The sequence below is a fragment of the Patagioenas fasciata genome (genome assembly GCF_037038585.1).
Source record: "Patagioenas fasciata isolate bPatFas1 chromosome 19 unlocalized genomic scaffold, bPatFas1.hap1 SUPER_19_unloc_1, whole genome shotgun sequence".
Taxonomy (NCBI): domain Eukaryota; kingdom Metazoa; phylum Chordata; class Aves; order Columbiformes; family Columbidae; genus Patagioenas; species Patagioenas fasciata.
In genome coordinates, this window is record NW_027288507.1 from 1,836,701 (window position 1) to 1,864,500 (window position 27,800).

The window sequence follows — 27,800 nt, forward strand, 5'->3', positions numbered from 1 at the left end:
CACCCTAAGAAACAAGCACCACTTCTCATTCAATCCCTTTTCAAAGTGATGTTAACCCCATTCTCCCAAAACCACTTAAAACACCTATCCTGTGAACAGACTCTCAGCACTAATTAAATGAGGCTATCAAAGCATTTTAGCTTCTCACACCCAGAGAAAGACACAACCACGTCTCTGAACTAGGCCACGCTCCAATAAACTCAGGTCACACGCAGCCGGATCCAGCTGAACGCAGGAACCTCCCAACTCGCGCAGCAGAACTTTGCTCACCTGCGCAAGGAGCTTTTACCATCCTGAACAGCCTAATCCCACTCCCGTCCTAAAACCAGCCCAACCTCATCAGTAACATCAATGGAAAGAGGAACCCGAGAACTCCAGCACAAGTAGAGTGATTGATTTGCAGTGACAGAGCAACCCAGGCTGACACGATCTCTCAGTAACGACGGGAGAAGCGTTCAGCAGAGAGCTGCTCCAACATCAGAGCAACGAGGGCACCGAGTCACCCACAAACATGAGACCGTCCAGGCTGCGGATTATAACCCTCAGGTGCACTGAACTGTAAGGAACGTTCAAGGAAGAAACGTTGTTTTCACAAAACTGGGGAGCTGGCACCTGACCCCAGCGAGGGAAGGGACCGAGACACATCAGACTGTGAATCCTGAATGTAAAACAAAATCTCTTCAAACTAATCCCAGAATGCAAACTGACACCTGTATTTACAAGTTAATCTAGAGGGAAGGACGGCCAAAGAGCCAGGAACCCATTTTTAAATAGATCAATAAGGGAAAGGGTGTTGTTCGGATTAGATGAATGAAATACGTAAACTGAGGCAGGTGTCGGGTGCTCTGTAAACCCTGAAGAACCGACCAGTGGGCAACAGGGGAGGGAAATTGCACCCAGGGTTTGGGGGGATATAAACGGGGGCTTTTTGCCCTATTATGCGTGCCTGCCTTTAGGGAGAACACCCGGTCTTGCAAAATCATTAACAAAATGTGCTTTGCTGAGAGATCCTGCCTGGGCCTGTTCTATTGGCAAGGTGATCGTTTCCTACACGACCACACCTGGGCTCCGCAGTGACCCACGGGGGGGCCCACAGTGGGGCAGCACGTGTCACTGCACCAGTGGGGACCGTCACCCGGCAGCCACTCGCCTCCACACGCAGATTTCGGGGCCTTCTTGGACAAAAGCACTTCCATCTTCCCTTGCCTTCTTTCTGGTTTTGGTGGTGAGGAACTGAACGATGATCCAAATGCTGATCCCAATGATACAGGGAATTGACCTTCTCCCCTGGAGAAGTTGTAGAAACTGAGGGCAACAGAAAGTAGAAATTTGGAAAGGTTGTTAGATGAAGCTTGGAGAGTATTCAGTAACAGGGACAAGGAAGATTCTTGAAAGGATAAGTAAGTATGGAACTGAAGAGGTTGGAAGGCTTTGAAAGCCTTTAGAGACAGGTCAGTATATATGTTGGGAAAATGAACGTTGGGGAAGGTACAGAGGAAGTAGGCAGAGAGAGAAACAGACAGTAGCAAGTTTTGAAAAAGACTGATGGGAACCTGGAATGAACAGAAACAAGTGGAATTTTTGGTGGATTGACAACAAGTAACAATTACATAGTAGGTAAAGGGAGTCACTGGCCAAAGTGAACGGGCGTATTTTTGTGAACCTTTGAAATACAAATTGGGTAAACAAGTAGGTATTGATAAATTTCTATATATGTCCAATTCCTTCCAACCTTTCTGGGAGAAGGAATTTGGCCAGTAATAGAGAAATTAATACAAGTCAGGTTATAAACAGAATAATAAAGGACCTCTACCCAGTGGCAGCAAACACCTTTCTGACTGTATTAACTCTAATTTGATTTGGCTTACTGTTTTAGATTTGAAAGATGCCTTTTTGCCTCTCTCTCCGTGAAGCCAGCCAGACAATATTTATGTAAAACCCAGCTCACCTGGATGGTGTTGCCACAAGGATTTAAAAACAGCCCAACAGTACTAGGAAATCAGCTCGCTAAAGATCTTGAATCTTGGGAAGCCCCATCTGATGAAGGACAGATGCAACAATATGTGGATGATCGCTACCAGGACACAGAAGACATGCATAACCTGAACTGTAAGCTTATTGAACTTTGGGGGCTCCAAGGATACCAGGTATCACAGAAGACAGCCCAGATGATACAGCAACTCATGAGTAACTCATTTGGGCTATGAAATCAGCGTAGGGCAGAGGACCCTGGGCCAGGCTCGAAAGGAGGCCGTATGCCAAACATCAAAGCCTCAAACTGTAAAAGAATTACGGACCCTTCTTGGGCATGACAGAGTGGTGCCGGTTGTGGATTTATAATTATGGATTGTTTGTCAAGCCACTGTATGTGGCAGCAGCCACAGATCAGGAACACCTGCAATGGAATAAAGGAGCTACACGAGCCTTTGAAGAACTTGGTAAGGCTTTGACAGCGCCTGCTCTAGGACTCCCAGGTGTGAGTAAACCATTTTTTCTATTCTCTCACGAGAAGCAGGGAATAGCCTTGGGTACACTGGCACAGGATCTTGGCCCGTACCGACGAGCAGCGGCCTATTTCTCCAGACAATCAGATGCAACTGCAAAAGGGTGGCCGGGATGCCCGCGGGCAGTTGCTGCAGCGGTACTGAACATACAGGAGGCCCGGAAATTTACCACGGGTCAGAAAATGGTTGTGCTGGTATCCCACACGGTGCCTACAGTTCTAAATGAAAAAGGGGGACGTTGGCTTTCCCCACAAAGATTTCTCAAATATCAAGCTAAATCATCCTCACTAACACTGTCAAGCCAGCTTCTTTCCTCAGTGACAACACTGGAAAAACAGTTCATCATAATTGCCTGGAAACCATTGAAACAACATAATCCAGCCAAGCAGATCTAAAGGACATAGGATTATGGAGAACACTGAGAACTGCCTTACGGACGAAAGCAGCAATATCCTGAACGGTGAAAGGCACGCTGGTTATGCTATAACTACTAGCCATGAAGTGATGGAATCTGGGCCTCTGTCTGAAAGTACTTCAGCACAAAAGGCTGAAGTATATACTATATATACTATATATATATATATATATAATGTAGTATATACTACATAATCGCCCTTACTTGTGCTCTGGAACTAGCCGAAGGTAAAACTGTGAACGTTTATATGGACTCTAAGTATGCTTTCAGGGTCGTGCACGGAACAATTTGGAAAGAAGAAGGACTCTTGAACTCTCAAGGCACACATATCAAACGTGCAGGAGAAATATCGGCAGCTCAACTTCCTAAGAAGGTGGCAATCATGCATATCCAGGCGCACCAGAAAGCGAGCTCGGAATTGGAAAAAAGGAAATGAGCTGGTGGACAGGGAGGCAAAACTGGTGCCTAAGCAAAAGGTAAAAGTGTAAAGTGCCCTAGTCCCCGACGGGCAGGTTATTTTAGAAGGTAAGCCAGAATATACTAAGGAAGACCAGAAACTTAGTATAGATTTAGAGGAATCATATCATGAGGAAGGGTGGGCTCACGCCCCACAAGAGAAAACTTATTGTTACCTCCTATTTAGTTTGCCCTTTAGTAGCAGAAACATTATACGAACATTTGATCAAAAATAGTAACTACAAATTGGTATACTACTGTAAGACAGGTGACACAGCAACGCGCTCTTTGCCTCCAGACTAATCCTAAGAATATACCTAAGCTAGAAATGGGTCAAATTGGGAAAGGAAACGGACCTGGGCAATAATGGTAAATTGATTTTTCGGAACTCCCAAGAAAAGGGGGGTGCTGATATTGGTTGGTACTAACTGATACCTTTTCAGGTTGGCCAGAAGCACTCCCTACCAGAACAGCAAAAGCTCGGGAGGTAACTAAAACATGAGCACAAGAAACAATACCAAGGCTTGGTGTTCCAGCTGATATATCCTCTGATAAAGGGCCACATTTTAAATCAAAAATTGTACAGCAAATCAGTCAGCACTTGAGAATAGACTGGCAACTACATACACCTTATCATTCTTCCTCCAGTGGCCAGGTAGAAAGAAAAAAAAAAAGATGAAGTGAGTCATCTAATTGAACAACAAATTGTAAATCTGGGGCAGGAGGCAAATTTGGCTTGGTCTCAATCTTCACCTTTGTCCCTCTTGCATATGAACAAGGACAAGGGCAAAGAAGGGTTAAATCCTTTTGAAATCCTGGATGGGAGACCCTATAGTGTACAGAAGGGGATGTCTGCACAAGAAGGGGATGAAATTATGACTTTTTATATGGTTATATTGCGTAAACAACTTAACAAAATTGGGAAGAGTGTTTGCAACTTGGAGTAGGGGTCTGGATGGGCCAGTACATAACATCCAATTGGGCGATTATGTGTCTGTGAAGTCTCTTGCAGAAAAGGACTTTGGAATCACAACAGGAAGCCCATTTCAAGTCCTCCTGGCATCCTTCACTGCTACCAAGATTAAAGAACGGAATGCCCGAATCCATCATTCTAGAGTGAAGAAAGTCTGCAAAGCACCACGAAGGGTAACCCAGGCGCAACCTGGAAAATGCCGTTTCTTACGGTCACAACCCTAGCACACGGATGGGACGAAAATTGCCATGAGCAAGATCTGAATAAAACCATGGGGGAACGCTTTAAATTGGTGCTTTGGAATCAAAACCATCAGAGTGTATATATTACATTGCCCACTTCCGCAGAAGAAAGCTTTACATTTGTAGTAATTAACCAAAACCTTTCTGAAATTCTATCAAAGAAATTAGGTTATGTCCACCCTGACATGTTTTGGTCCTTCTGGACCTTCTGGGTAACCTTTTGGTCCCTTTGGTCCTTCTGGGTGACCAACCCAAACGGCACTTCCTACCTCAGCAAGAAGAAACCCGAAAGAGAAGACAAATGCTACAGCTGCAGTGAGCGGGGTCACCACGCCAAAGAACGCAAGCTCCCGTCGCAGCCCAGAAGATGCCATTCCTGCCGGAGCACCAGCCACATGGCTGTCAGCTGCCCCCAAAGAGCTCAGCAGCGCAGAAGACAAACACCAGGAGCCTGACTTTTGCATTAACATTAAAAATCTGTTGAAGGATAGAGATGGGTTTTCTCAGGTAGAAGTAGCCTTCTTACCTGCGGCCAGAGAAAACATAGACAATCATCACATTAGTAAAAGAATTTACTAACCTCTTAGCAAAGGGGGGAATGATACAGGGAACTGACAATTAACTAATTAACACTTGACACTTAAGGAACTAACCCTACCCCACATCACTAAAGACACTTAGAGAGCTAACCCTTTAACCCACATCACTATTGCCTAGCCTTGCTTAACTCTGTGTAACTTATTGTACAAAAAACAGGACTTCACTGACGCCTTGCAAAGATCACAATCCTCGGGTGCATCCTTGGGTGAACTAGATTACAGAAACTTGGACACAGTTTTAACCAACTCAGCAGTCTGAGACCCAACCAACTCATCACACTGGACCAAAGGTGATCGGGTACAGAGAAGAGGACCCGGGGTCACGATCACTGCGCAGCTGCAACCAGGAGGAGCCGGAGACTCTGGAAATGGTCTCCTGAACTCATTGCAATAAGAACCGCCTTCTCGGGGACAGGTTATGAATATGTACAGGTGTTCCTAAAACTTCCGTGAATATGTAACGCTTTACTGCATTTAACCAAGCTCACAGCTACTGTAATTTTACACACGTATTAGGTGAAATGATTCCCCGTGTGTCCGGCATCGTACCTAAATACATACCTTCCTTATAACCTCAAGGGTTGTAAGGTCATTCCACGCCTCACCAACAGCAACAACAGAATCAACGTAAAGTCTGTGCAGCCATAAGGACACCAGGGAAGTATAGAAGAAGTTCCACGTATCCATTGAGACATCTAGATCTGGAATAAATAACAGATTTAGCAAAAGCAGATTCCTACAGGATGAATTCAGTGTAAGCACACAAGAAAAATAATCATACAGGTTCTGTTCTAAGGAAAGGCAGAAAATACTTTTGTGCTGTGCAAGTGCCTGAAAGTAAAGAGTCCTTGCAAAACGTTCGCTGGCCTTAGTTTTGCGCGGACCTGACACAGGCAGATCTCTGGAGCTAAAAAGCTCCATGTCAGGGGAGAAATCACTGCCACAGAGGCTGCTGCCGAACACAGCCCTTGCTTGTGTACATGAGACACCACACTGGTTACAACAACAGCTTCGACCCAGACTTTCAAGGCCAGACTAAAACCTGGAAACCTTCAAAATACTTTTTCAGAATTCTATCATGTGGGTGACGGTTGGTTCAGAACAACCCACACTGTTCTGAACCAACTTAAAAATTCAGGGTACATAACGCTGCAGCCAGGAGTGCACCTGTGCAGTCACCGACACTACCTAGCTCAAAAAAAAAAAAAAAAGCATTTAAGAGTTTAAATAAGGTTTGTTTGCAACACTGATGGACTGAGGAACGCAGATGACACCCTCCTGCTGTTATCCACAGTCCTCTTGGATCTTGTTTCTGCAGACGTGAGACGAGCTCAGAAACCGAGCATTTCCAAGAGGCTGGAAGCTTTGCTAACTTATTTTTCCCCTGGGCTGTTACTAATGCTAAAAAAGCTTCTTTCCCCCTCACCCCTCCACAATTAATACTGAACCCCAAAAAAGAAAAGAGCCGAGGGGCTCCCAGGCCCGTTCAGCAGCTCATCCTGTGCCTCCAGCATGACTGGTTTATGTGGGCAGCCCACAGGGGTGGGTTTTACCCCTCCAGGGGGCTCCAGAAACCTGCAGCAGCCCAAGTACCCCACACCCTGTGCCCACCCCAGCACGCGCCATCCTGCACCCCCAGCCCATCCCTCCCGTGTTCACCCACCCCTCTAACCCCCCATACAAACCCCTCACACTGACCCCCACATCCCACACCCCAGTAACTGCCTCAGAACCACCCCCCCCAGTTATTACCCCTTCACATACCCCCAGATATCACCCCCCCCCCCCCACACACACACATTTTCCCGCCCCGTGGTTATTACCCTTCCCCCCTCACACACACACACTCCCAGTTATTACCCCCCCACACACACACTCTCCCCACCTCAACATCATTACACCCCCAGTTATCACCCCCCACCCTACAGCTATCACCCACCCCCCCATGGCTATTATTCACACACACAGTTATTGCCCCCTCCATAGTTATTACCCACACCCACCCCTCACAGCCCCCCCAGTTATTACCCCCACACACTTCTCCCCTCCCCACAATTATTGCCCCCAAGGGTTATTACTCTTCCCTCCCTCACACCCCCCGCCCCCCAGCCCAGTTATTACCTTCACGCACAGTTATTACCCCACACACACCCCCCCGGGGTTATCACTCACACACACACAGTCATCACCAACACCGTTATTGTCCCTCTCACAGTTACTACCCCTCGCATCCCCCCAGTTATTACCCCCACATGCACAACTATTACCCCCACACACACCCATGCACTCCCCCCTCAGGGTTATTGCTTCGCCCCGTTATTACCCCCACACACCCTACGGTTCCCACTCACACCTCCCCAAGTCATTACCCCCGACCCCGCCGCTATCAACCCCCCACACCCACCCTCCTCTCATGGTCATTACTCCGCCCCGTTATTACCACTGGCCCTCAGAGTTATTTAGCCCAAACCCTACGGTCACCCCCCACAGTCCTCACAGGTTCACGTCCCTCACGGTTATTCCTCCCCCCATACACCGCAAGCTCCCCAGACCCCCGCCCCTTCCGGCCACCGTTTCCCTCCGGACGGTTCTTGCTGGCGCTCCTGGGGGCGGCGGCCACCAATGGGAAGGCAGCGTGAGGCGGCCCCTCGGCCGTGGCGCAGCGGCGGCCGCCGCCGTGTCCGTCTTCACCCCCACCAACCAGAGGGAAAGCGCCGGGAGGCGCTTCGGGATCGCCTGTTACCGCAACAAGGCCATGGGATGGCGCAGCGGAGCGTGAGTGCCGGCCCGGGGCCTGCCCGAGGGCGGGAGGGAGGCGTGTGGGGCGCAGGCCCGTGTGGGGCGCAGGCCCGTGTGGGGCCCGGCTGGGGGGGGCTTGTGTGGACCTCCCTTGGACACTCTGAAGAGCAGAGGGGCCCTGCAGAGGGACCGGGACAAATTGCAGAGCTGGGCAATCACCAAGCACATGAAGTTCAACAAAAGCAAGTGCCGGATCCTGCACCTGAGCCAACCCCGGCTGTACAGGCAGACTGGGGGACGAGCTGCTGGAGAGCAGCTCCATGGAGAGGGATCGGGGGTTCTGGTGGACGGCAAGTTGAACGTGAGCCACCGGTGTCCCTGGAGCCAAGAGGGCCCCGTGTCCTGGTGCACCCAGCACAGCACGGCCAGGCGGGCAGGGGGGGATTGTCCCGCTCTACTCTGCGCTGGGGCGGCCTCACCTGGAGCATCCACTGTGTGCAAGGCTGGGGACACAGGAGAAAAGGAGACAAAGCTACTGCAGCGTGTCCAGAGGAGGCTGCTAAGCTGGTGAAGGTTTGGAGGGGAAGCCGGCTGAGCAGCAGCTGAAGTCCCTGGGTTTGTTCAGCTGGAGCAGAGCAGACTGAGGGCAGAGCTCATGGGCTGCAGGTTCCTCAGCAGGAGCAGGAGGGGCAGGGCTGAGCTCTTCTCTGTGACAGTGACAGAGCCCGGGGAATGGCAGAAGATGTGCCAGGGAGGGTCAGTGGGACATGAGGAAAAGGTTCTTCACCCAGAGGTGCTGGACACTGAACAGGCTCCCAGGGAGGTGTCACGGCCCCAAGCCTGGCAGTGTTCAAGGAGAGACTGGACAATGTCCTCAGGCACACGAGGTGACCTGTGGGGTGTCCTGTGCAGGGACGGGAGTTGGACTCCGTGATCCTGGTGGCATTGGGGGAGCTGGGAAGGCCCCTTTCAAGCCAAACTATTCTGTGATCCATGTAGGTGCCTTCCAAGTCAGCACATTCTGTGATTCTATGACCCAGTTTTGTGGGGCAGCCCCGTGTGGGCACCCAGCTGTGGCAGGGGAGAGGCCCAGGTGGGGCCTGGCTGTGGAGCTGGGGAGCTTTTGTGGTACGCGGCTCTCCAGCCCAGGAAGGTGGTGGGATCTGTGTGAATCCGGGTACGCGGAGCGCCCTTGGGCACAGGGCAGTGCCCTGCGCTTTCCTGGGGAGTTACATCTCAGGAGTAGAAGTTTCCAGGCTCGTTGGCAGCACAGGTTGTTCCTCCTTGCTAAAAACTCATGTTCTTTTTTATATTGTTGACTTCACAAATTTTCTAACCGTGCCCTAATCTCTAGGGAGAAAGATTTTGATGAGGTCCTGCAGACACACAGAGTGTTTGTCAACATTTTCAAAGGCCAGGTGGCAAAGAAAGATGATCTTGTTAAAGCATTTGTGACGGATGACCAAACAGAAATCTGTAAGATGGTAGGTTTCAACCACTTCGCGGTTAGCAGCTTTATAAAAGCTTGGAGAAGACTTTCCCCTCCAGGGCTGGTGACTCCAGCACTGCCCTGGGCAGCCTGTTCCAATGCCCCACAGCCCTTTGGGGAAGAAATTGTTCCAAGATCCAACCTCAGCCTCCCCTGGGGCAACTTGAGGCCGTTTCCTCTGCTCCTGGCGCTTGTTCCTGGGGAGCAGAGCCCGACCCCCCCTGGCTCCAAGCTCCTTTCAGGCAGTTCAGAGATCAGAAGGTCTCCCCTCAGCTCCTGTTCTCCAGCTGAACCCCCCAGGTCCCTCAGCTGCTCCCATCACACTTGTGCTCCAAGTCTTGAATATTTTATATGTATTTAGCTGAAAAGAGTTCTGAATACTCTGTAGAATATACAGCTTTTATACACTGATGTCTGTGGACACAGAAAAAAAAAAGAATTACCAGTGCTGAAGAGTTTCTCACCTAAGGTATATTTTTAAGGATGCAGGGGATGCAAAGGGGACAGTTGCTCACTTGGGGAAGTCCAATGAAATGTTAAGAACAGATCTAATTTCTTAGTCCTTCTTGGTAGGATATGAACTGTGGGCTTGTTGTGAATTCAAGGAAATCTGCGCATCTTTTTTTGTAGTTTTTCTGTGGTGAGTTTTTTCTTTGAAATCTCTCCGTGCTGTCTGTCATAATGACGTACATTATTAATACTGTTATTTTTTTATCCACTTCACATCTGACCAAACCATTCAAGCAATTGTTAAATTTAACAGAGTTACTAGATTTTTCACTCTGTAGTCAAACCCATGACATTTATTAACTGGGTTTTTTTAGTTATTTACTGTCCAGATTTTAACAGAAGGAGAGCTGCAGGTATCGGACAAAGAACGGCACACGCAGCTGGAGTAGATGTTTAGAGACATCGCGACCATTGTCGCTGACAAATGCGTGAATCCCAAAACAAAGAGGCCGTACACAGTGATCGTCATAGAAAGAGCCGTGAAGGACATTCACTACTCCGTCAAACCAAACAAGAGCACGAAGCAGCAGGTCTGTTTTCTTGCAAAATCGGTTTCAGGTCAGAGGTGGTGGCTTCAAGTGTAATTTCTCTGTTTGCAGCCACAGAGGGATCAGCAAAGCCCTGGGGGCTGAATTCTGCAGAGTGATTCTTCATCCAGCCGGTGGTTGAATGCTGGATGAAAACAGCTGCTGAAACTCGTGCAGTTTGTTTTCTAACAATTCAGGGAAGGGAGAAAGAAAGAAAGAAACTAATTAAAGCAGCAACAGTGATACGCCTGGAACAGAAAGAAAAGTTTTGTCCTTTAGTTTGATTGAGGTAATAGATCGGGCCTTGCATCTGAGCCACATGTTGGTTTGCAGTATAAGTGCTATTTAAGATTTCAGAGGGGTTTTTTAAGCGTTGGAGGGATCACGAATAACAAGAACTCTGCCTTTCCTTGTTAATCTACCAAAGCATTGTTCGAGCAAACTCCCTGCAGCGCTGACAAAAGTGTCAGAAGCTGATGCGAAGGATTTGAGGTTTTGGTCTGTGTGATGGTTTTCAAGCAGGTGTGTAAATGCTCTTTGTTTTTAACACCTTTGTAGGCACTGGAAGTGATCAGACAGTTAAAGGAGACCATGCAGATCAAACGTGCTCACATGAGGCTGCGATTTATTCTTCCAGCAAGGGAGGGGAAGAAACTGAAAGAGAAGCTCAAGGTGCTGATTAAAGTGATTGAGAATGAAGATTTCCACCAACAGTTAGAAATTGTAAGCGATAAATCCTGGCAACTGTGTGGGAGTGTTATTTTTCTCTGCTAAAGTGGCTGAAGCATTTCAAAGGGTTTCCCCAGCTGTGCTTGGCAGAGAGCTAAAGCCAGATGCCTTTCTCTGATGTCTGCATCACCCAAGACACTTCACATTTGGTTTTCCACCAAGCTGAGTGGTGCAGTCGAGGCACTGGAGGGAAGGGGTGACATCCAGAGGGACCTGGACAGGCTGGGGGGTCCATGTGAATCTTGTGAAATTCATCCAGGCCAAGTGCGAGGTCCTGCACCTGGGTCAGGGCAATACCCAGTACCAGCACAGACTGGGCGAGGGAGGGAGGGTCAGACGGATGGGCAGCAACCCTGTGGAGAAGGGCTGGTGGGTAACAAAAGGGCCATAAGCTGGCAGTGTGCTCTTGCAGCCCAGAAAGCCAAGTGTGTCCTGGGCCACATCACCAGCAGGTGGAGGGAGGGGATGCTTCCCCCTCTGCTCTGCTCTCCTGGGGCCCCCCAGAGAACTGAGTCCAGCTCTGGGGTCCCCAGCGCAAGACAGACATGGACCCCAGGGGGTCTGTCCCTCTGTCACCAGTGCTGCCTCAGGCCCTCCAGCATTTTAGAACGATGCTAAAACCCAACCTGTGGCTGGCAATGCCAACGCAGGCGATGTGATGGTGAGTTTTGACCCACACATATATTAACCCTCCTAAAACCAACATGGAAATGGCAGATGTTTGTGCCTCCTTGTGTGGAAGCAGCTCTGTCTGCCTCGTCCCACATCCCACCCTTGCAGCTCCAGGACAGACCCCACACTGGTGGCCCTGCCTGCATCTCCCGTCCCAGAACAGCCAAAGGAGCTGCTTGTTTTGGCCTCCAGCTGGCTGATTTAGCCTGGTTCCCTTTCTCCATGAGCGATAAAACCTGATGCTGAGGCTCCAGTGTCAGTCCCAGCCTGTGCCTATCCTTCGTTGTGTGTCATTTCATGTGATTTTGATCACATCCTTGAAAACAAAAACAAACCTCCAACGCACTCAACCTCAGCCCTCCCAGGGCAGAGATATTTCCGCGTGGTGAACGCTCCCGTGCAAATTCTCCCATGTCCTATTTTAGGTTTCTCACCGGCAGCGGCTGCAGACAACTGCGCTGGAGCTCCTGTCAAGCCTTTGGCAGTGGTTGTTGTGGAAGGAATAAGGGTCTCTCAGGGCAGAAGAGGAAATCTCTCCTTTCCTTCCCTGGGCTGTGTCACCCCCCCACCTGCCACCTAATGAAACCCCAATGGCATCAGCCCTTTCCCTCCCCTGCATTTCTTAATTTATTCCTTACATTATTAATTTTCCTATATTGGAGGGCACCGTGCAACCTTTCTTTTTCCAGTGTTTGGGAATGTGTGTGCTCCCCTGCGCACTGGTGGCGTCACCATCATTGGAGGGGTTGGACAGATGCAGAGATGAGGTTCTCAGGGACATGGGTTAGTGCTAGGGGTGGGTTATGGTTGGATTCCATGATCCTGAGGGTCTCTTCCAGCCAAAATAATTCAATGATTTTATGACCTCCATCTTGGGGACGCCCCGACATGGGCTCTACTGCCCCATGGCCCCCATGGGGTGGGGACAGTGCCCTACTGTGCCCCATGCAGCTCCCCTGCCCAGTGCAGGCAGGCTGTCCCAGGCAGGGCTGTCCTGTGTGGCTCAGGGGTCACTTTGGCAGAGGGATGCTCCTGAGCCTGCCACTGCCTTCCTGGTTGGTTGTATTTTGGTGTTTTCTTACTCTAGAAACCCAGGCATTGCCTCTGGTGTCTTCCCACTCGCTCCTGTACCTTTTTGCCACTTGTCACATCCATTTCCACGGCCTCCTCTCCCGGGCCAGGCTAAGACAGCGGCAGTCAGTCCGATTGCACCCAGTGTTGTCTCCCGGGCAGGAGCTCGCTGGTGGGGTGACGTCTTCTCCTCGCCTCACAGACATGGTGAGGAGTTGGGATGCGGTGTCTGAACACATTCAGGGAATGCTCATGATAAAGCAGTGGGCCTTTATCTTCTGCTCACAACTTAACAGTTTCAGGAGACCTGAAATTCCTGTGTTGCTGCGTGTCGTTGCTCTTCCCCTCCTTTCAAGGCAGCTAAAGCATCTCAGTGTTCCCTTGCATCTGGCAAACAGGCCACAGACCGGATTCTCCAAAAACTGAGATGGAAAAATGGAGTCCAGCTTTGTCAGAGAGAAGTCTTCAACACGTTTTGTGGCTTCTCTGTTGGCCAGAGTGCAAAGACCAGACCAAGACCCTGAAACAACTGGCACCAGGGGAGGTTTTAGGTGGGATATAGGGGACAATTTCTTCCTGAAAAGGGCTGTCGGGCATTGGAACAGGCTGCCCATGGCAGTGGTGGAGTCACCATCCCTGTATGTCCCTTGGGACAGCCATGTCATAGAATCACAGACTCATTTTGGTTGGGAAAGACCCTCAAGATCATTGAGTCCAACCGTTAACCCAGCCCTGGCACTGCCCCATGTCCCTGAGAACCTCATCTCCGTCTGTCCAACCCTCCAGGGATGGTGACCCCACCACTGCCCTGGGCAGCCTGTTCCAATGCCTGACAGCCCTTTGGGGAAGAAATTGTTCCCCAGATCCAACCTCAACTTCCCCCGGCGCAACTTGAGGCCATTTCTGTTTGTCTTATCGCTTGTTACGCTTAGGGTGGTGAGAGCCTGGCCCAGGTTGGCCAGAGAGGTGGTGGATGCCCCGTCCCTGGAGACATCCCAGGCCAGGCTGGACGGGGCTCTGAGCAACCTCAGCTGGTGACGATGTCCCTACTCAGGGCAGGGGGTGTGGTGGGTTGCAACTTGGGCAGCTTTTGCAACGGATTTGTGGTGTCTCTGCACCCCTGTGCAGTTGTATGGATGTGACTGTGCTTGGCTGCAGGATGCTGGAGGAGGAGCTGAGGGCAAAACTGCAGTCCGAAGAGGCCCGGCGAGACCGGTCGCGAGCCCAGCTGCTGAAGAACGAGGAGCTTCTCCTTGAATTTGAAAACAGAATCGACCGCCTCCTATTCCATCTGCACGGCATCACCGTGCCTGGCCAGGTATTCACCCAGCGCTGGGTGGCGCAGTGACACAGCGCGGTGACACTTGACGCAGCCACCATCACCCCAGGTGGCTCATTTTGCCCACCAAGGTGGTTCTCTCCGTCTCCAGAATGACTCTCTCCTGTCCCGGGGGGTGGAGGAGAAGCTCCAGTACCTGGGCCAGAAGCTGCAGTACCTGGCACAGCGGGCGGCCCACCTGCCCCCTGAGTGCAAGATCCTGGATAAGAGCAACGAGATACGTGGGATGTCCATCCCTGCTGGGGTCTTCGGGGACCCGCAGCAGGCTCCTCCTGATGGCCCATCCCAAGTGTCCCCCAGGGGGACATCAAGGGCATCCCTTGGGTTGTAACACCCACCTCCCCTTCAACAATTAACCCAGGGTGTCTTTCACAGATTTTTGTGAAGGCCAGGGATTTTCTGGAGAAAAAAATGTCGAGTGATCCTCAGAACGTGGTGGTTTCCTTTGAGGAGAGAGACAGCAGCGATGACGGTAGGAGAGCTTAGCGGGGACGTGTCCCACGGCGACTGTCCCTGCCCCTGCCTGTTGGGATTTGTGACCATCCTCGCCTGTCTCTCCCTGTCCCAGCAGAGCCCAGCCCATGAGTTCTCTCCAGACCTTGGGGCTGTCTCCAAGGCTTTGAGCATGGGTGGTGCTTTTAGGTGGGGATGTGGGAGCATGAAGGCAGCTGGCGGGGTGGTGAGCATCGAACCACAGAAGGAACAAGAAAAGATGCTGTGGGGCAAGGAGGGAGAGCCTTGTCTTCGAAATCACCTGGTTGTGAAGAACAACCAGTGCTGGGGTCTGTCTGTGGCCTCTTCCCATTGGATACTCTTGGAGGAGCCACTGAGTTTCTGAGCTTGCCACCTGTTTTGAATGAAGCTGGAGCTGCGTCCAGCACCACGTGGCTCCAGACCTTTCTGGGAAGCCCCAGCAGCTGGGGATGGACCACAGCAGCGGCACTGCCAGGCCCTGCAGGTCAGCCTGGGATGCTGGGCAGGAAGAGCCAGGGCTTGGCAGGAAAGCTCCCTGTGATGTCACCAGCCCTCCAAAACGTGCTGGCTCTCCCTGGTGACATGGGCACAGCAGAAGTGGCCCTGCAGACCCTCCCCAGCCCGTTTCTCTCTGTTCCCTCCTCCAGAATCCTCTAAATCTGATGACGAAGATGACGAGCACGTCCCCACCTGGGAAGACATCAAGAGGGAGGGGCAGCTGCTGATCCAAAGCAAGAAGAAAGCCAGCGTGTCACGGAATGCACCCCGAGATTAGTTTAAGGGACAAGAGGGTCCAAAACAACTTTTATTAAACCGGTGAGAAACAGGGTTTTAGCACTCCAAAAGTGACTTAAATATAGGTTCGGGTATCAGTTGAGGAAAATTATGAAGGGGCAGCAACTAGTACAACAGGAGGTCCACAGTGTGCATGCACGTGGCTTCACCCAAAACAATGCCGGAACCGCCCCTGAGGCCCAGAGGAGTACACGCTTGCCTGAACACGGTGCGGGATTATTCTTAAAGGGATATAGGTACTCGTAGTGAGTACGGAAAGTGTACGCTCGCGATTCCGCGAGGGTAAATTTATAATACACTCGCAATCCTGCGAGGGTTAATTTACTTACACGTGCAAATGTGCACGGAATACTACACGTGCTTATATGGAAGCACGGGAGGAAAATACACTCGCGATTATGCGAGGAAATAATTTTATACGTGTGCAAATGTGCACAGAAGGTTACTCATGCATATGTGCACGGAAAGTATAAATACACTCGCGATTATGCGAGCAAATAATTTTATACGTGCTTATATTAAGCACGGGAAGTTACAGGTGCAAATGTGCACGGAAAGTATAAATATACTCGCAATCCTGCGAGCCGTTTTACTCACACCCGTGGCGGCAAGGCAAGCGGAGTCTCCATCCCGGGGAGGAGGGCTCTCGGCGGCAGCATCTCGCTCGTGCTCCGAGAGACCCGCGACAATGGGCGGAGTCTCGACGAGAGTCCCGTTTTTTATAGGCTGATCAGACCTGACTCTAGGCATTCTAGAAGCTTCTCTGCACCCCCACACCGGTTGTGGGGTGCCCCTGAAGCCTCCAAACATCCCCCACACTGGCCGCGGGCACCCAGCGGCTCACTGGCGCCTCGGCACTCCCGTCTCCTAATGACCCTGAGCCCTTCTCTCTGTCAGCCTCTTCCGAATGTTCTGCAGGGTACGCTAAATTAGGCTTTTACACATATCTGTGGAACAGTTTTTTTTCTACAAAGACTACATACAGGTTGCATTGTTTAATGGCAGCATGTACTAATATTATATGCTCAGGTTTCACAGCCACTGATAACATATCCATTTAGACCAGTTTGATTAACAAATATATCGTTAAGTCTATTACAGTCTCTAACCCCAGGAAAAATACACCCACATGTTTAGTGAGAAATTATATTACGGATATACGCTTGCCTGAATCTGGCAAGGAATTATTCAAGAAAATCCACGGGTTTATAATGAGGAAAACACCCGCCCAAGCGGCGAGGAATTATTTAATACACTCGCTGATCTGGTGAGGAAATAGCTCAGTTCTACCTAGTAAGTTATCGCTCACCCCAGCGAGGCGACGAGGCTGACCCAATCCCGGGAGGCTACTTTAGGTGGCGATCCTGCCTAAGGGGAGGCTTCAGGCAGACAGACCCGCAGCTCCGAGAAGACCACAAACGGCCATTCAACGGGACCCCGTTTATATCCGTGTCAGATCTGACTGTGGGCGGTCTAGAAGCTTCACGGCTTCTCTGCACACCCCTACTGTGGCTATGTGCGCCCCCTCCTCCCTACTAATGACCCTGGCCTCGGTCTCACAATAAGAACCATTAGCTTGCCCCATTGCAGGAGAGGGGGGTGGTGCTGGAGAAGGGGATGTGGGGGGTGCACACATGCAGCTGCCACATCAGTTCTCAGCGGAGGCGGGGCAGGGGGTAGGGGGAGAGTGTACTGCCACACTCCTCATGTACACCTGGATCCTCTCTGGACCCGTCTCCAAGACCCTCCCTGGGTTTCCGTGCCCCCTGCTCTGCTCCAAGTTCCTCCGCGGCCACCCAGACCCCTCTGCCCCTTCCTCTGCTGCCCGTGCAGCAGAGCTGCCTGCGAGCTCGGGCAGAATGTGCCCCTCATATCTCTCATGGATGGGACCCTGCCCCACAGTCTCAGAGCGTAGAGAGCCTGGAAAGAGGCTTTGCTTTCAGCCGCTCTGGGTCGCCCATGGCATGGCTGGGCTGGGACAAGCACCAGCCGCCTCCTTCCGCAGGGGAGCTGGAGTTGGTCACATCGTTGTGCAGGTTTTGGCAGTTGTTCTCCTTGCTGATGTTCTTCAGATGACCTGAATCCCAGAGCACAAAATCTTTCCCATTGATATTTCTCCCAAACAGGCACGGGTGTCAGAGCCAGCGAGCTCCAGAGTGAGAGCTGTGCTGTCCCCGTGCTGTCCTTTGTCCCTGTGTGAGCAGTGAAAGCCTGGCAACTGTGTGGGGGTGTTATTTTTCTCCGCTAAAGTGGCCGAAGCATTTCAAGGGGTTTCCTCAGAATTCTTTCCCAGGGCAGTCAGGGTGACTGAGAGCTTCTGTAAACAGTGAGACTGCTGCCAGCAGATCGAGGGAGGTCATCGTTCCCCCATCCTCAGCACTGGTGAATGAAGCCACTCCTGAAGCACTGCGGCCAGTTCTGGGCTACCCTGTACAAGAGAGACATTGACACACTAGAGAGAGTTCACCAGACGGTCACAACGAAGATGAAGGGCCTGGAGCGTCTGTCCAACGGGGACGGGCTGGGAGAGCTGGGGCTGCTCAGCCTGGAGAAGAGAAGGCTCCCGGGGGATCTCATCAATGTGCATCAATACCTGAAGGGAAGGTGCCAAGAGGATGGAGCCAGGCTCTTTCCAGAGGCGCCCAGTGACAGGACCAGAGGCAATGAGCACAAACTGCAACACAGGAGGTTCCCTCAGAGCATCAGGACACAGTTTGTTATTACTGCCTGGGTGACTGAGCCCTGGCAGAGGTTGCCCAGGGAGGTTGGGGAGTCGTCAGCTCTGGAGATACTCAAGAGCCGTCTGGACATGGTCCTGGGCAACCAGCTCCGGGAGTCCCTGACTGAGCAGGGGGCTGGACCAGACAACCTCCAGAGGCCCCTGCCAACCTCAACCATTCTGCGACTCTGTTATCTGTGAGTGCAGACATCATCAAGTAGTGTTTGTCCCCTCTGCTGCTCAGCTTAGAAATCTCTGGAAACCTCTAAAGGGAGCTGCAGCGGGACCCGTGTGGGAGCAGGTCCGGTGCTGCCGGAGCCAGTGGGAGACGGTTGCAGCCAGCTCCAAAGCCGGTGTGAGCAGCCATCGCCTGCCAAAGCTGCGCCAGGCAGGGCAGCCGCGCTCCCCGCTGCAGACACGTTGGGTGAGAGAGGCAGGAAGAAGCGGGGAAGGGTGGAAGGAAGCCCATTGGCGCTTGCAGCCCTGTGTCCCCATGTGGGGACATGGCAGGGGCGGCCTGGGGAAACCCCTCCCGCTCAGGAGACAGTGGGGTGGGGGCAGCTCCCAGAAACCCCTGCCCACTGCAGAGCCCCTGGCAGGGCCTGGGGGGCAGGTGTGTGCAGCCCCTCTGTGACACGGTCCGAGGTCACAGTGGGACAGCCAGACGTCACAGTGGTGACAGCCCCCCTTTCCCTGTCGTGACCAGCATCTGCCCCACTCACCCCGGTGAGGCCGAGTCGACTCCAAGTGCTGAGAGCTGCTCTCGCCACCGCTCTGCTCTGGAGTAGCTGCTCTGCAGTGAGGAGGAGAAGGCGGAGAGAGGGAGCACGACAGCACCAAGGAGTGTGAAAGGTGGAGAAGGAGAAGGAGAAGGAGGAGGAGGAGGAGAAGGAGAAGGAGGAGGAGAAGGAGAAGGAGGAGGAGGAGGAGAAGAGAAAAAGAAGGAGGAGGAGGAGGAGAAGAGAAAAAGAAGGAGGAGCAGAAGGAGAAGGAGGAGGAGAAGGGGGAGGACAAGGAGAAGCAGTAAAGCCATTGTCCAGCCACTTGCTGCAGTTGTTGACTTGAAGCAGCAGTGGAACTAAGATGGCAAGACAGCTCTTCTTGCAGCCTCACCTGAGCCCAACTATTGAGAAGCTGGAGCGTTATGGTAAGGCCTTCAGGCCCAATTTCACATGTGTGTCTGGGTCAAGGACATCTCTGAAATCAGGATGGAAACCCGAGGACTGTGGGGGGTGGTTGCTGAGGAGTGGTGACTGCAAGGAGGGACCTGCTTGACCATCCCAAAGGGCTGAGGGGCTGATGTGGCAGCCAGGGCTCCTGGTTCCCTTCCTGACGTGGCCCCTGCCTTCCTGGGGCAGCCCAGGCAGAAACCCCTGACCCCAAAGGGCTGCCCTTGCCTGGCGCTGGGCATTGCCCACGCTGAGCTCATGTCTGAATGGAAGAGCTGAAGGTGCTCGTGGGCCACGTGGGCTCTGTGTGTTCAGAGATGTGACCCGGCAAAACTGGCCCCTGCTGGGGAGACACCAGGGCCTGCCCTGAGCCTCCGAGAGCCGCGTGGAGCACAGCCCCGTGCCCCCGCAGGCATGGCAAAGCACTGCCGGCTTCCCGTGGGAGTGGGTCACACCCTGGAGAGCTGCACCTGCAAGGAAAGGAGCCCCTTGGAGGCAGCATGAGGTGTCCTTTGGTTCTTGCCGGGCTGGAGAGAGACCACCTGAAATGCCTGAGTGAAAGATGCATCGCTCCTTGGACAGGAGTGGGCCGAATGGTCTTGAGCTTGCTGCCTCAGAGCATGACAGGTCTTTCCCTTGTTTTTCCAGAGTTCGCTAAGATTTGGGCCAGCATATCGTATCACCTCAGCCTGCAGCTGGCTCTCCACCAGGTGGGCCTTACCTCCTTCTCCCCTCACACCCTGATGAACGCTGATCAAGTCCTGACAGCCCTTTGCCATGGGGTGCAGCTGTTCTTCCCCTGCGTTGAAAGCAGGAGCAACGCCCCAGCACGACACTGCAATGCACACAGTGACATGGACACCTTCTCTGTCCATTCAGATGTACAAGAAGTTCCCCCCGTCAGAGTTGCATGTGAAAACCTGGAAGCCTGGGACACATCTGGATTTATTCCAAGCGTGGGAACCCCCTGCCTTCTATCTGATTGAGCCAGAGGGTGTTTGTCAGCTTTCCCTCACCTATTTGGTTCTTCGTAGCTGAAGGGGGGTGAGAGGGAAAAGCGCAGCCCCTGTTTGTGTTCTCCCAAGGAGCCCATCTTGCTCCTTTGTGCCTCAGGCCAGGGCAGGGCACTAAACGCCATCAGCCTCCTCTGACAAGTCACCCGTCTGCCCCTCCAAGACTTCTTCCCATCCGCCATCTCCTCTGTTCCAGGCTGTCCGCATTCCCGGAATCGGGACTTTTGCGGTTGTCAGAAAGCGAGTAGCCCTCAGCGAGCAGGATCTGGTGATTGTGGAGAGACCCGTGTTTCGACCTGAAAAGGCTGTTGTGCAGGACCATGAGCTCCGCTATGGTTGCAAAGACTTCCCTGGTAAGCAGCGTGAAAGCGGCGCTGGCCCTTGAGCAGGGTGGGGAGGGGTGCTCTGCTCCCCAGAGGTGACTGAGGGGAGTACCAACCACCCACCGCGGTCCTGCCAAGAGCTTCACTCGACAAAACCAGCCGGCTGTGAAAGGACCCTGCCTAGCTGTTTGTTTTAAAGAATCACCAGAGGACAATACAGCTAAGAGCGCACTCTCTTTGTCCTGCTTCAACAACAGGTTCCCTCACAGCTTCCTTGGTGTGGTGTCTTCTGGTTCCGTGATGCTTCAACTCTTGCTCCCCCTTTCCGCTGCACTAGACCTCCTCCAGGCAAATGCCTAAGACTCTTTGTTTCCCTTTCTGTATCAGAGAAGCCACAGCTGTCTGCTCCGCACCTCACTGTCCACTTTAAGAGGAAGGGACAAGCCGAGCGTCTCCTCAGAGGCGCTGGCCCAGCCAGACAGCCCAGTACCAAAGTGTTGCCCGAGGGCCTGGAGGCTGCAGACCTTTGATTGTAGCCTGCCCAGCAGGTCTGCAAGCTCATGTGTTCCTCTTCTCTTGTCTTTCAGGCCATCAAGATTTCGAACAACTGCCGTATGCTGAGATAGCCTCAGAGAACGCTGTCTCTGAGGGCACCGTGCAGCTCTACATGGAAAGGACCACGCACCTTTTCCATGCCTGCGTAGAGAACGGGCAGAACGTTGCCATCATCTGGAGGGACGTGGGCATGCTGATTGTCCAGGGAAAAGACATGAAAATGAGATTTTACTTACACTTTTTGGAAAGGCTGAATGGCACTGGCAAGATGCTGCAAGCTCTTCTCGAGGTAGGATTTTCACTTTCCCAGCCCCACTCCTGCTGCTTCTGAAATGCTTTCTGGGGGCTGCTTTCCCCTGGCCGACCATGCCTTGTTCAGTCACCTGGGCTCCTGGAGCTCTAGAGCACAGCAGGCTCTCTGCAGAGCACCTCCCTGGCATGCAATGGCCTGGCTTTGCAAGAGCCACCCCCAGAGGAGCTGCACTTTGCGAGAAAAGGCCGGCGGTGATGGCGGGGAGCGCTGCGTGCCCCACTCTGGGGGCCGGGAGCAGAGGCACAGGCAGAGCAAGGCTTGCTGAGCCCAGAGCCCTTGGGCGGCTCTGGCTCTTTGCTGGCGCTGGGCTGAGGCGGAGCGAGCAGCCGGCCCTTCCCAGTGTCCGCTCCTCCCGTCATCCGTCTCTGTTCTCGTTGCAGATGCCGGAGATGAGGGACTCAGTCATCTCACGCCATGACACCGCTGCTTCCCAGACCTCTTCTGGACGTGTTATCGTCCTGCCATGGTATGTTTGACTTCACTTGGAGGAACGTGGGACAGTGGCACGGCTTATGCATCTGTCCTACTGTGGAGCTAGAGATGCATTTAGGCAACATTTCCCACTACGTTTCTCCTGCTCCTTTTCTTTCCTCTGTGGGAGAGACTGCTCTTAGGTCCGGAAACGTTAATCTGCAAGGCTCTACAAGGAACTTGGAGGGCAAGATCAGAATTCGAAAGGGTGTTAGAAAATCAGAGCACTAGATAACATTCTGCTCTCCATGTGCACTATGAGCAGAATCATTTCCCCAGAAGCAGCAAGGGGGTTTTGTGGGAGGACGGCCATTCTCACGGGAAGGATGGAAAAACACGGGCACAGGCTGACGGGGCCTCTCCAGGCACTGGAGCTTCTACTGCGTCCCTCCGGGTTGGGCTGCCTTGGTAAACAACGTGGTGTCCTTTCTTCAGCCTGCTGCCTTCTTCCTCTTCCAGGTACCAACTTGAGACCGTGCCGAAAATGCCAGCGCTGATAGACCTGAAAGGATGTGTGAAGGGAAAAGGTGATGGCCTGTGGTGTGAACCTGCCCCAGCAGCAAATCTGTGTGCACGGGACCAATGCAGAAACCCCAGAGCCGGATTCCCTTGAGATAAATGATTCCCCTCCCCAGAATGACTCCTGGACAGCACGAGTATCTCCCATGGAACCCCCCGTTTCAGCACACGGATGAGAGAAAGCCATGCAAACAGTCTTCCCCAGGGAATAACGGTGCACTGTAGGCATGGGGCGTTGGATGTTAAAACAGTGTCAGAAAAGGCCTAAGACCTCCCAGGAAACATGGCTTTCCCCCAAAGGGATGAAAAGGACCACCTTCCCCAGTGTTACCACAGCCCTGAGCAGACCCGCACGTCACTCTCCTTGGAACTGGCACACAAGTGGCACCCGGTTCCCAGAACAACACCGAGATGCTGTTCTGAAGAACCGTCTCCTTTCCCCTTTCTAGAGGATGCTGCCGAGAAGCGCCTCCTCCGTCGAGCAAGGCTTCCTCCAAATCGGTTACCTGCCCTGACTGTGAAGCCGGAGCAGGGTCAGAAAGCTGAGGGGAGTGAGCCTCGCGCCAGGTGAGACACTCACATAAATGGGTGAGCGTGACCCCCTGCTCCGGCCTCTGTGGGAGCGAGACGTTTCTCCTGGAAACACCCCAAGTGCGCTTTTCCCACGTCCCACTAACTCATGGTTTCTTGCTCATGGCAGTGTCTTGTAGCTTCTTGGCAGACTCTGCTGGCACCACTATTTCTTTCTTCCCTTCCGATGTGCAGATCTCTTGAGTAGCCAAGTGCAAAGGCTCGTTCCAGGAGCAGAAGGTCATTTTGGCTTTCCCTTCAGGTTGAAATGAGCCTGGCCTTTCTGTTTGCTGAGAACAGAGTTCTGCAGTTAGTTACTGCAGAGGATTGCCCTGAGCAACCAGGAGCCTCTTCTACGCTGACGCCTGTCTTACGGAGAGCCCAGTGGCAGGATGGCCCTTCTCGTGGGGTCATGTCCTCCCCCCTTTGACACTGTGTCCCCAGTGCCCAACCTGCCCATACAGGGCATAGCGCTGTCTCCGGGCACAGGACCCTGTTCCTCTGGTTGCTCCAGCAAGAGAGGGCCGAGACCTGGGCATCCTGGGTTGCAGGGGGGGCTGTTGGGCCCATCCGAGGCTGACAGCTTGGGGTCTTCTCTGTGTCTGGGGACTTGATCACAAGGATGTGAGCAGAGCACGTTCTGCTGCAGAAGCAGGTGCGCCACCTGGAAGCACAGGATGCAGAACCAGCTCCTCCTGCGCTCCTGCCAACACGCCCTGTTGTGTCTTTGCAGGCAGCTACCGGTCATCCAGAGGAGCTGCTTGAAGGAAAAGGAGGAGAAAGGAAAGCTACCGCCTCTGGTTGCACCCAGAGAAGTGGACTTCATAGCCAGAGCCATTGAGAGGAGAGAAAAGGTACCCGACACCGGATGCTGCCGGAGCACATCCTACTGGACTGTAGAGCAGCGTTGCTCCACACGTGCCAGTGCTCACAAGATTCTTCACTGGGTGTTCACGGGACCACTGACCAGTTGCTTTGGTGTTTGCTTGAAGGGAGGCAGGTCACTGTCAGTTGAGAATATACTTGTCACTTCCAGTAGCCTGGAAACACCCCCAGAGCCCTCACTTGAGGCCGTTTCTGTCAGCCAGGTGACTGCAGGGCTTGTCTGGGCTCGCCAGCTGCCGGCTGGTTTGTAGCCCGGTGGTGGCTTATCTCCCTGGTCATTCCAGACGGGCTCCTCGGTGGAGCCTGCGGGAACCTGGGAGCAAACCAGCGTGGACAGCAAGGCAGAAGAGAAGGGAGGGAGGGAGGAAAACAGCTCAGCCGTGGCAGGACAGACTAATGCTGCCTGCTATTGCATTTCATTCGGCCTCCAGAATAAACGGGAGAAGAAGAAAGAGGAGCAGCTTCCAAAGCATATCCGGAAATTCCTGGAAGGAGAGGAAAAGAAGGAAAAAGAGGCGGCGGTACGGGAAGAAAGTAAACGGCAGTCAGCCAGAGCAATGAAAGCAAAGTCCAAGGCAGAAAAGGAGAGACCCGGTGTGAAAGGAAAGGGAGAAAATCCAAAGGAGATGCAGAGGAGCCAGGTACTTGGGATTCCTGCAGAAAAAGAGCACTTTCTCCCGTGGGGCGGCTGAGACTGCAAAGTACCCTGGCACCCAAGCCGTCATAGCAGCCTTGCTGCAGCAGAACCGGGCGGGTGATGCTGCCCTTCCTGAGCAAGAAGGGGGACGCAAAGTTGCAGTGAAACCCTGGTGACACTCAGAGGTCACCCCAGGGCCTGCTGAGCTCCTTCTCCCAGCTCTCCCCGTCCCGTGTGGTCCAGCCAGAAGTGTTCTGGGGTCTGCGTGCTGGGAAGCAGCACCCTCCGGGTGCAGGGCTGTTGTATGAGAGTCTCCTCCTGTGCAGGAATCCAGCTCCCCCGAGTGCTCCTCAGACAGCTCCTCGAGCAGCGTGGAGTCAGACGAGTCCAGCTGTGACCTGCTGGAGATTAGGACGATTATGGAGGACTGGGAAGAGGCCGGAGAAGAGCCCCCCACAGTCCCTGAGGACAACAGCATCCCCCCAAAGCGGTACGAGTGTGCCCGCTCCAGCCGAGCCCTGGGGCCGTGGGGCGTGAGCCGGTGGTGGTGGGTACAGGGAGCCAACCCCCGAGCCACGGGGCTGCACAGGGCGCCCGGGGATTTCTGCAGCCGTGGGAGCGGGCTGGGTTAGACCCCACGGCAGGGGCCAGAGCAGGGGCTTGAAACCCCTCCTGCCTCCGGGGGGTTGTGGGGCAGAATGGGGCCACATAGCTGTGGGGCTGAGTGTGGGAAGAGGCAGGACGGTCCCAGCTGCAGAGTCAGGGAGACTTTGTCCTTGCTGTTGCAGGAGCCTTTCCCCACGGACAGACCGGGCCCTGCGGGAGGTGGTGACCTGCATCCTGGGGCAGGTGGCCCGCAAGAGAAGAGGGGAGAGGGATGAGCAGCTGGATCTGCAGGACAAGCTCCAGTGGTAAATCTCTCCGGACACGGGCAGCGCTTCCTCTCCCGCAGTCCCTTCCTCCTGCTCCCCGCAGCCCCGCGGGAGAGAGCCGCTTCTCCTGGCACCGGCCTCTCGGCAGAGCCGCTCCTGCGGCCGCGGCTGGCGCCCAGCTGGGAGCCCGGCTGGAGCGCTCTCCTGTGCTCACACCACCTCTTCCCGCTGTGTGTCTGCAGCGAGCTGGCAGTGCTGCGGTGGGAACGGTCGGGGAAAGAGGCAGGCAGCAGCCAACACCTGCGGGAAGCTGCACCCCAAGCTGCACCCCCTGCCAAGGCGGGGAAGAGGAGGGCAGGACCGGTACGTCCCCAAGGCTTGATGTGGTGGCGTTTGTAATGGCGACGGCGCAACGGTGCGGCCAGGCTGGTCTGGGACAGCAAGCAGCCGGGTTGCTTTCAGCCCCGCGCTCCCTTGGCTCAGGGGTTGTTGCAGAAAGGCTCTGCAGTCAGGACCGTGAGCAAAGCAGGGCTGATGGAGAGGCTGAAAAGAAGGGGCAGGAGGGAGGGGGGGCGCTGAAATCCCCCCAGCCCTTGCCAGGGACACTAACACTGCCTGCTGCTGCATTGCCGTGGTCCTGCAGGCGCAGCCCCGCGTGTGCACGGAGGAGGAAACACGCAAGCTCTGGGAGTCCTTGTGCAGCAAGATAGAGCAGAAGCGCAGCAGTGGCACCGCCAAAGGCCTGGAAAAAAGAGCCAGAGCAATGGGAGGCCCAGGTACCGCAGGCAGTGAAAAACAATTGGGGAAAGAGCATTCCCAGTTGAGTGTTTGCCTTTTGGAGTGCTCGCCTCTGAAAAAGGGGGTGTGGGCCAGCTTCAGGCCAGAGCTGGGCAAAGAGGGTGTTTTCCTGACAGCCCTGGGGGCACGGAGAGCAGCAGGGTGGGACTGCATCCCAGGGACCTGGACCTGCTCTCTCCAGACAGAAGCAGGTCCCACCACATGTGTCCTGACCAGACTTGTTGCTCTGCACCTCTCTGTGCATACAAGACTACAGAGCTTTGTATTCAACTCCTCAGTTCTGGAGAACAGATCTACTCCACGTCGGCCAGTGCCAGGAGACCGTCTCAGGCACTGAGGCTCGCGGGAGAGACATCCAGCAAGAGCCTCCTCCGGCGTGACGAGCGCCAGTGCCGGCCAGCCAGGCTGCTGACACCAGCTCTCCCTTCTGTTCAGTAAAGACCCACCTGCAAACCGCTGGGTCTGACAGCTGCTGATCCAAAGCCAGAAAAAAGCCATCAAAAAGTAGCAGTTGCTCCACAAGAGCTTTGGACGCCCCAGACCACCCCTTGTTCTTTGGGTGCCCCCGCTACCCCATGTGTTTTGGATGGCCCAGACCATCCATTTGACTGTGTATTCCCCTGCCACCCCTTGTACTCTTTCTCCAGTGGGTTTAATAAAGCAGATCTTTTTTGGTTCCTCCCAAACCTGTGGTCAAGCTGCAATGGGGGCCTGGTGAGGTGTGTCCTGGCCCTGAGCAGGCACCACTGCTCAAAACTTGGCAACGCTGGCTTCCTGCTGGATGGGGCTTCGTTTCCCTCTTAGCCCTCAACGGTTCTGCACGTGAGTAGCTGGGGGTTGTGACCGAAATACGTCTTTAACGGTAAAATTGGCTTTGCTTATGGGCCTTCTTGAATACCAGAACTGGACAAGGAAACCATCATGGGTCATCTAATGCCATCTCCTGTGAACGTGCAGTTATCCTCAGTGTCTTTTTTGAGTCCTTTGGATCAGACTGGCTTTGAACATCATGAGGCATTTGGTTCATTTTAATGGAAAACAGCACCTCCTGGTGTGCAGGAGCTGCCAGTTTTCCTCCCCGCACCTCCAAGTCCACTGTCAAATTCCAAAACCCTGGGGCCCCGTCACCTCCTGGGGCTCCCGGCTCAGGAGCGGTGGTGCTGGCCCAGCCGCCGGTGCCCGCGGGGGGCTGGTGGCCATGACAGGCTGGTGGGGTAGGCCTTAGCCCCAGGCCCAGCCGAGCCCAAGCCCACTGTTCAGGCCCAGGGGCCCCGGGTCAGGGTCTTTGTGTGTGGATGACAGCGGGGGGTGTCTCCCCACAGGCCCTGGGGCCTTGTCACCCTTGTCACAGTGCAGGGCTTTACACAGACATGCTGCAGGGCTGGACACAGACGCGCTGCAGGGCTGGACACAGACACGCTG

At 53.6% G+C, this 27,800-nt stretch overlaps 3 protein-coding genes across 10 annotated transcripts in view; all 3 read left to right on the top strand.

Moving 5' to 3' along the window:
* The first annotated feature begins 7,797 nt into the window (after positions 1 to 7,797).
* LOC139826612 (ribosome maturation protein SBDS-like) overlaps positions 7,798 to 27,800 on the top strand; it is a 58,187-nt gene continuing 38,184 nt past the window's right edge. For 2 of the 8 annotated variants that reach the window (XM_071802950.1, XM_071802949.1), the window contains exons 1-2: positions 7,798 to 10,457; positions 11,013 to 11,177. In XM_071802950.1, the coding sequence (XP_071659051.1) occupies positions 10,317 to 10,457; positions 11,013 to 11,177 (306 nt within the window). In that variant the 5' untranslated portion in view covers positions 7,798 to 10,316. Of the gene's footprint in view, positions 10,458 to 11,012; positions 11,178 to 14,084; positions 14,484 to 14,640; positions 14,738 to 15,386; positions 15,556 to 17,660; positions 19,126 to 27,800 lie in introns of those variants that run through there. The other 6 variants (XM_071802951.1, XM_071802952.1, XM_071802953.1 and 3 more) reach the window with 6 other exon arrangements.
* On the top strand, positions 17,921 to 22,722 carry LOC139826658 (coiled-coil domain-containing protein 81-like). The gene is made up of 5 exons (XM_071803006.1): positions 17,921 to 18,035; positions 20,564 to 20,788; positions 21,346 to 21,602; positions 22,007 to 22,092; positions 22,557 to 22,722. The coding sequence occupies exons 1-5, from the start codon at positions 17,921 to 17,923 to the stop codon at positions 22,708 to 22,710; spliced, it is 837 nt and encodes a 278-aa protein (XP_071659107.1). The 3' UTR covers positions 22,711 to 22,722.
* On the top strand, positions 22,900 to 26,758 carry LOC139826617 (uncharacterized). Its single transcript, XM_071802969.1, has 5 exons — positions 22,900 to 23,183; positions 23,920 to 24,040; positions 24,503 to 24,712; positions 25,035 to 25,241; positions 26,690 to 26,758. Exons 1-5 carry the CDS (start codon positions 22,900 to 22,902, stop codon positions 26,756 to 26,758), a joined length of 891 nt encoding a protein of 296 aa, XP_071659070.1.

What these genes read in the sequence shown, in the direction of transcription:
- LOC139826617 (XM_071802969.1), top strand. Translation starts at nt 22,900, where the DNA reads ATGGCTTTCCCCCAAAGGGATGAAAAGGACCACCTTCCCCAGTGTTAC. An exon ending in GGGAGTGAGCCTCGCGCCAG is followed by an intron (nt 23,184 to 23,919) that starts GTGAGACACTCA and finishes GTGTCTTTGCAG; the next exon opens with GCAGCTACCGGTCATCCAGA. An exon ending in CCATTGAGAGGAGAGAAAAG is followed by an intron (nt 24,041 to 24,502) that starts GTACCCGACACC and finishes TTCGGCCTCCAG; the next exon opens with AATAAACGGGAGAAGAAGAA.
- LOC139826658 (XM_071803006.1), top strand. Translation starts at nt 17,921, where the DNA reads ATGAAGCCACTCCTGAAGCACTGCGGCCAGTTCTGGGCTACCCTGTAC. An exon ending in TGCTGCAAGCTCTTCTCGAG is followed by an intron (nt 21,603 to 22,006) that starts GTAGGATTTTCA and finishes TTCTCGTTGCAG; the next exon opens with ATGCCGGAGATGAGGGACTC. An exon ending in CGTGTTATCGTCCTGCCATG is followed by an intron (nt 22,093 to 22,556) that starts GTATGTTTGACT and finishes TTCCTCTTCCAG; the next exon opens with GTACCAACTTGAGACCGTGC.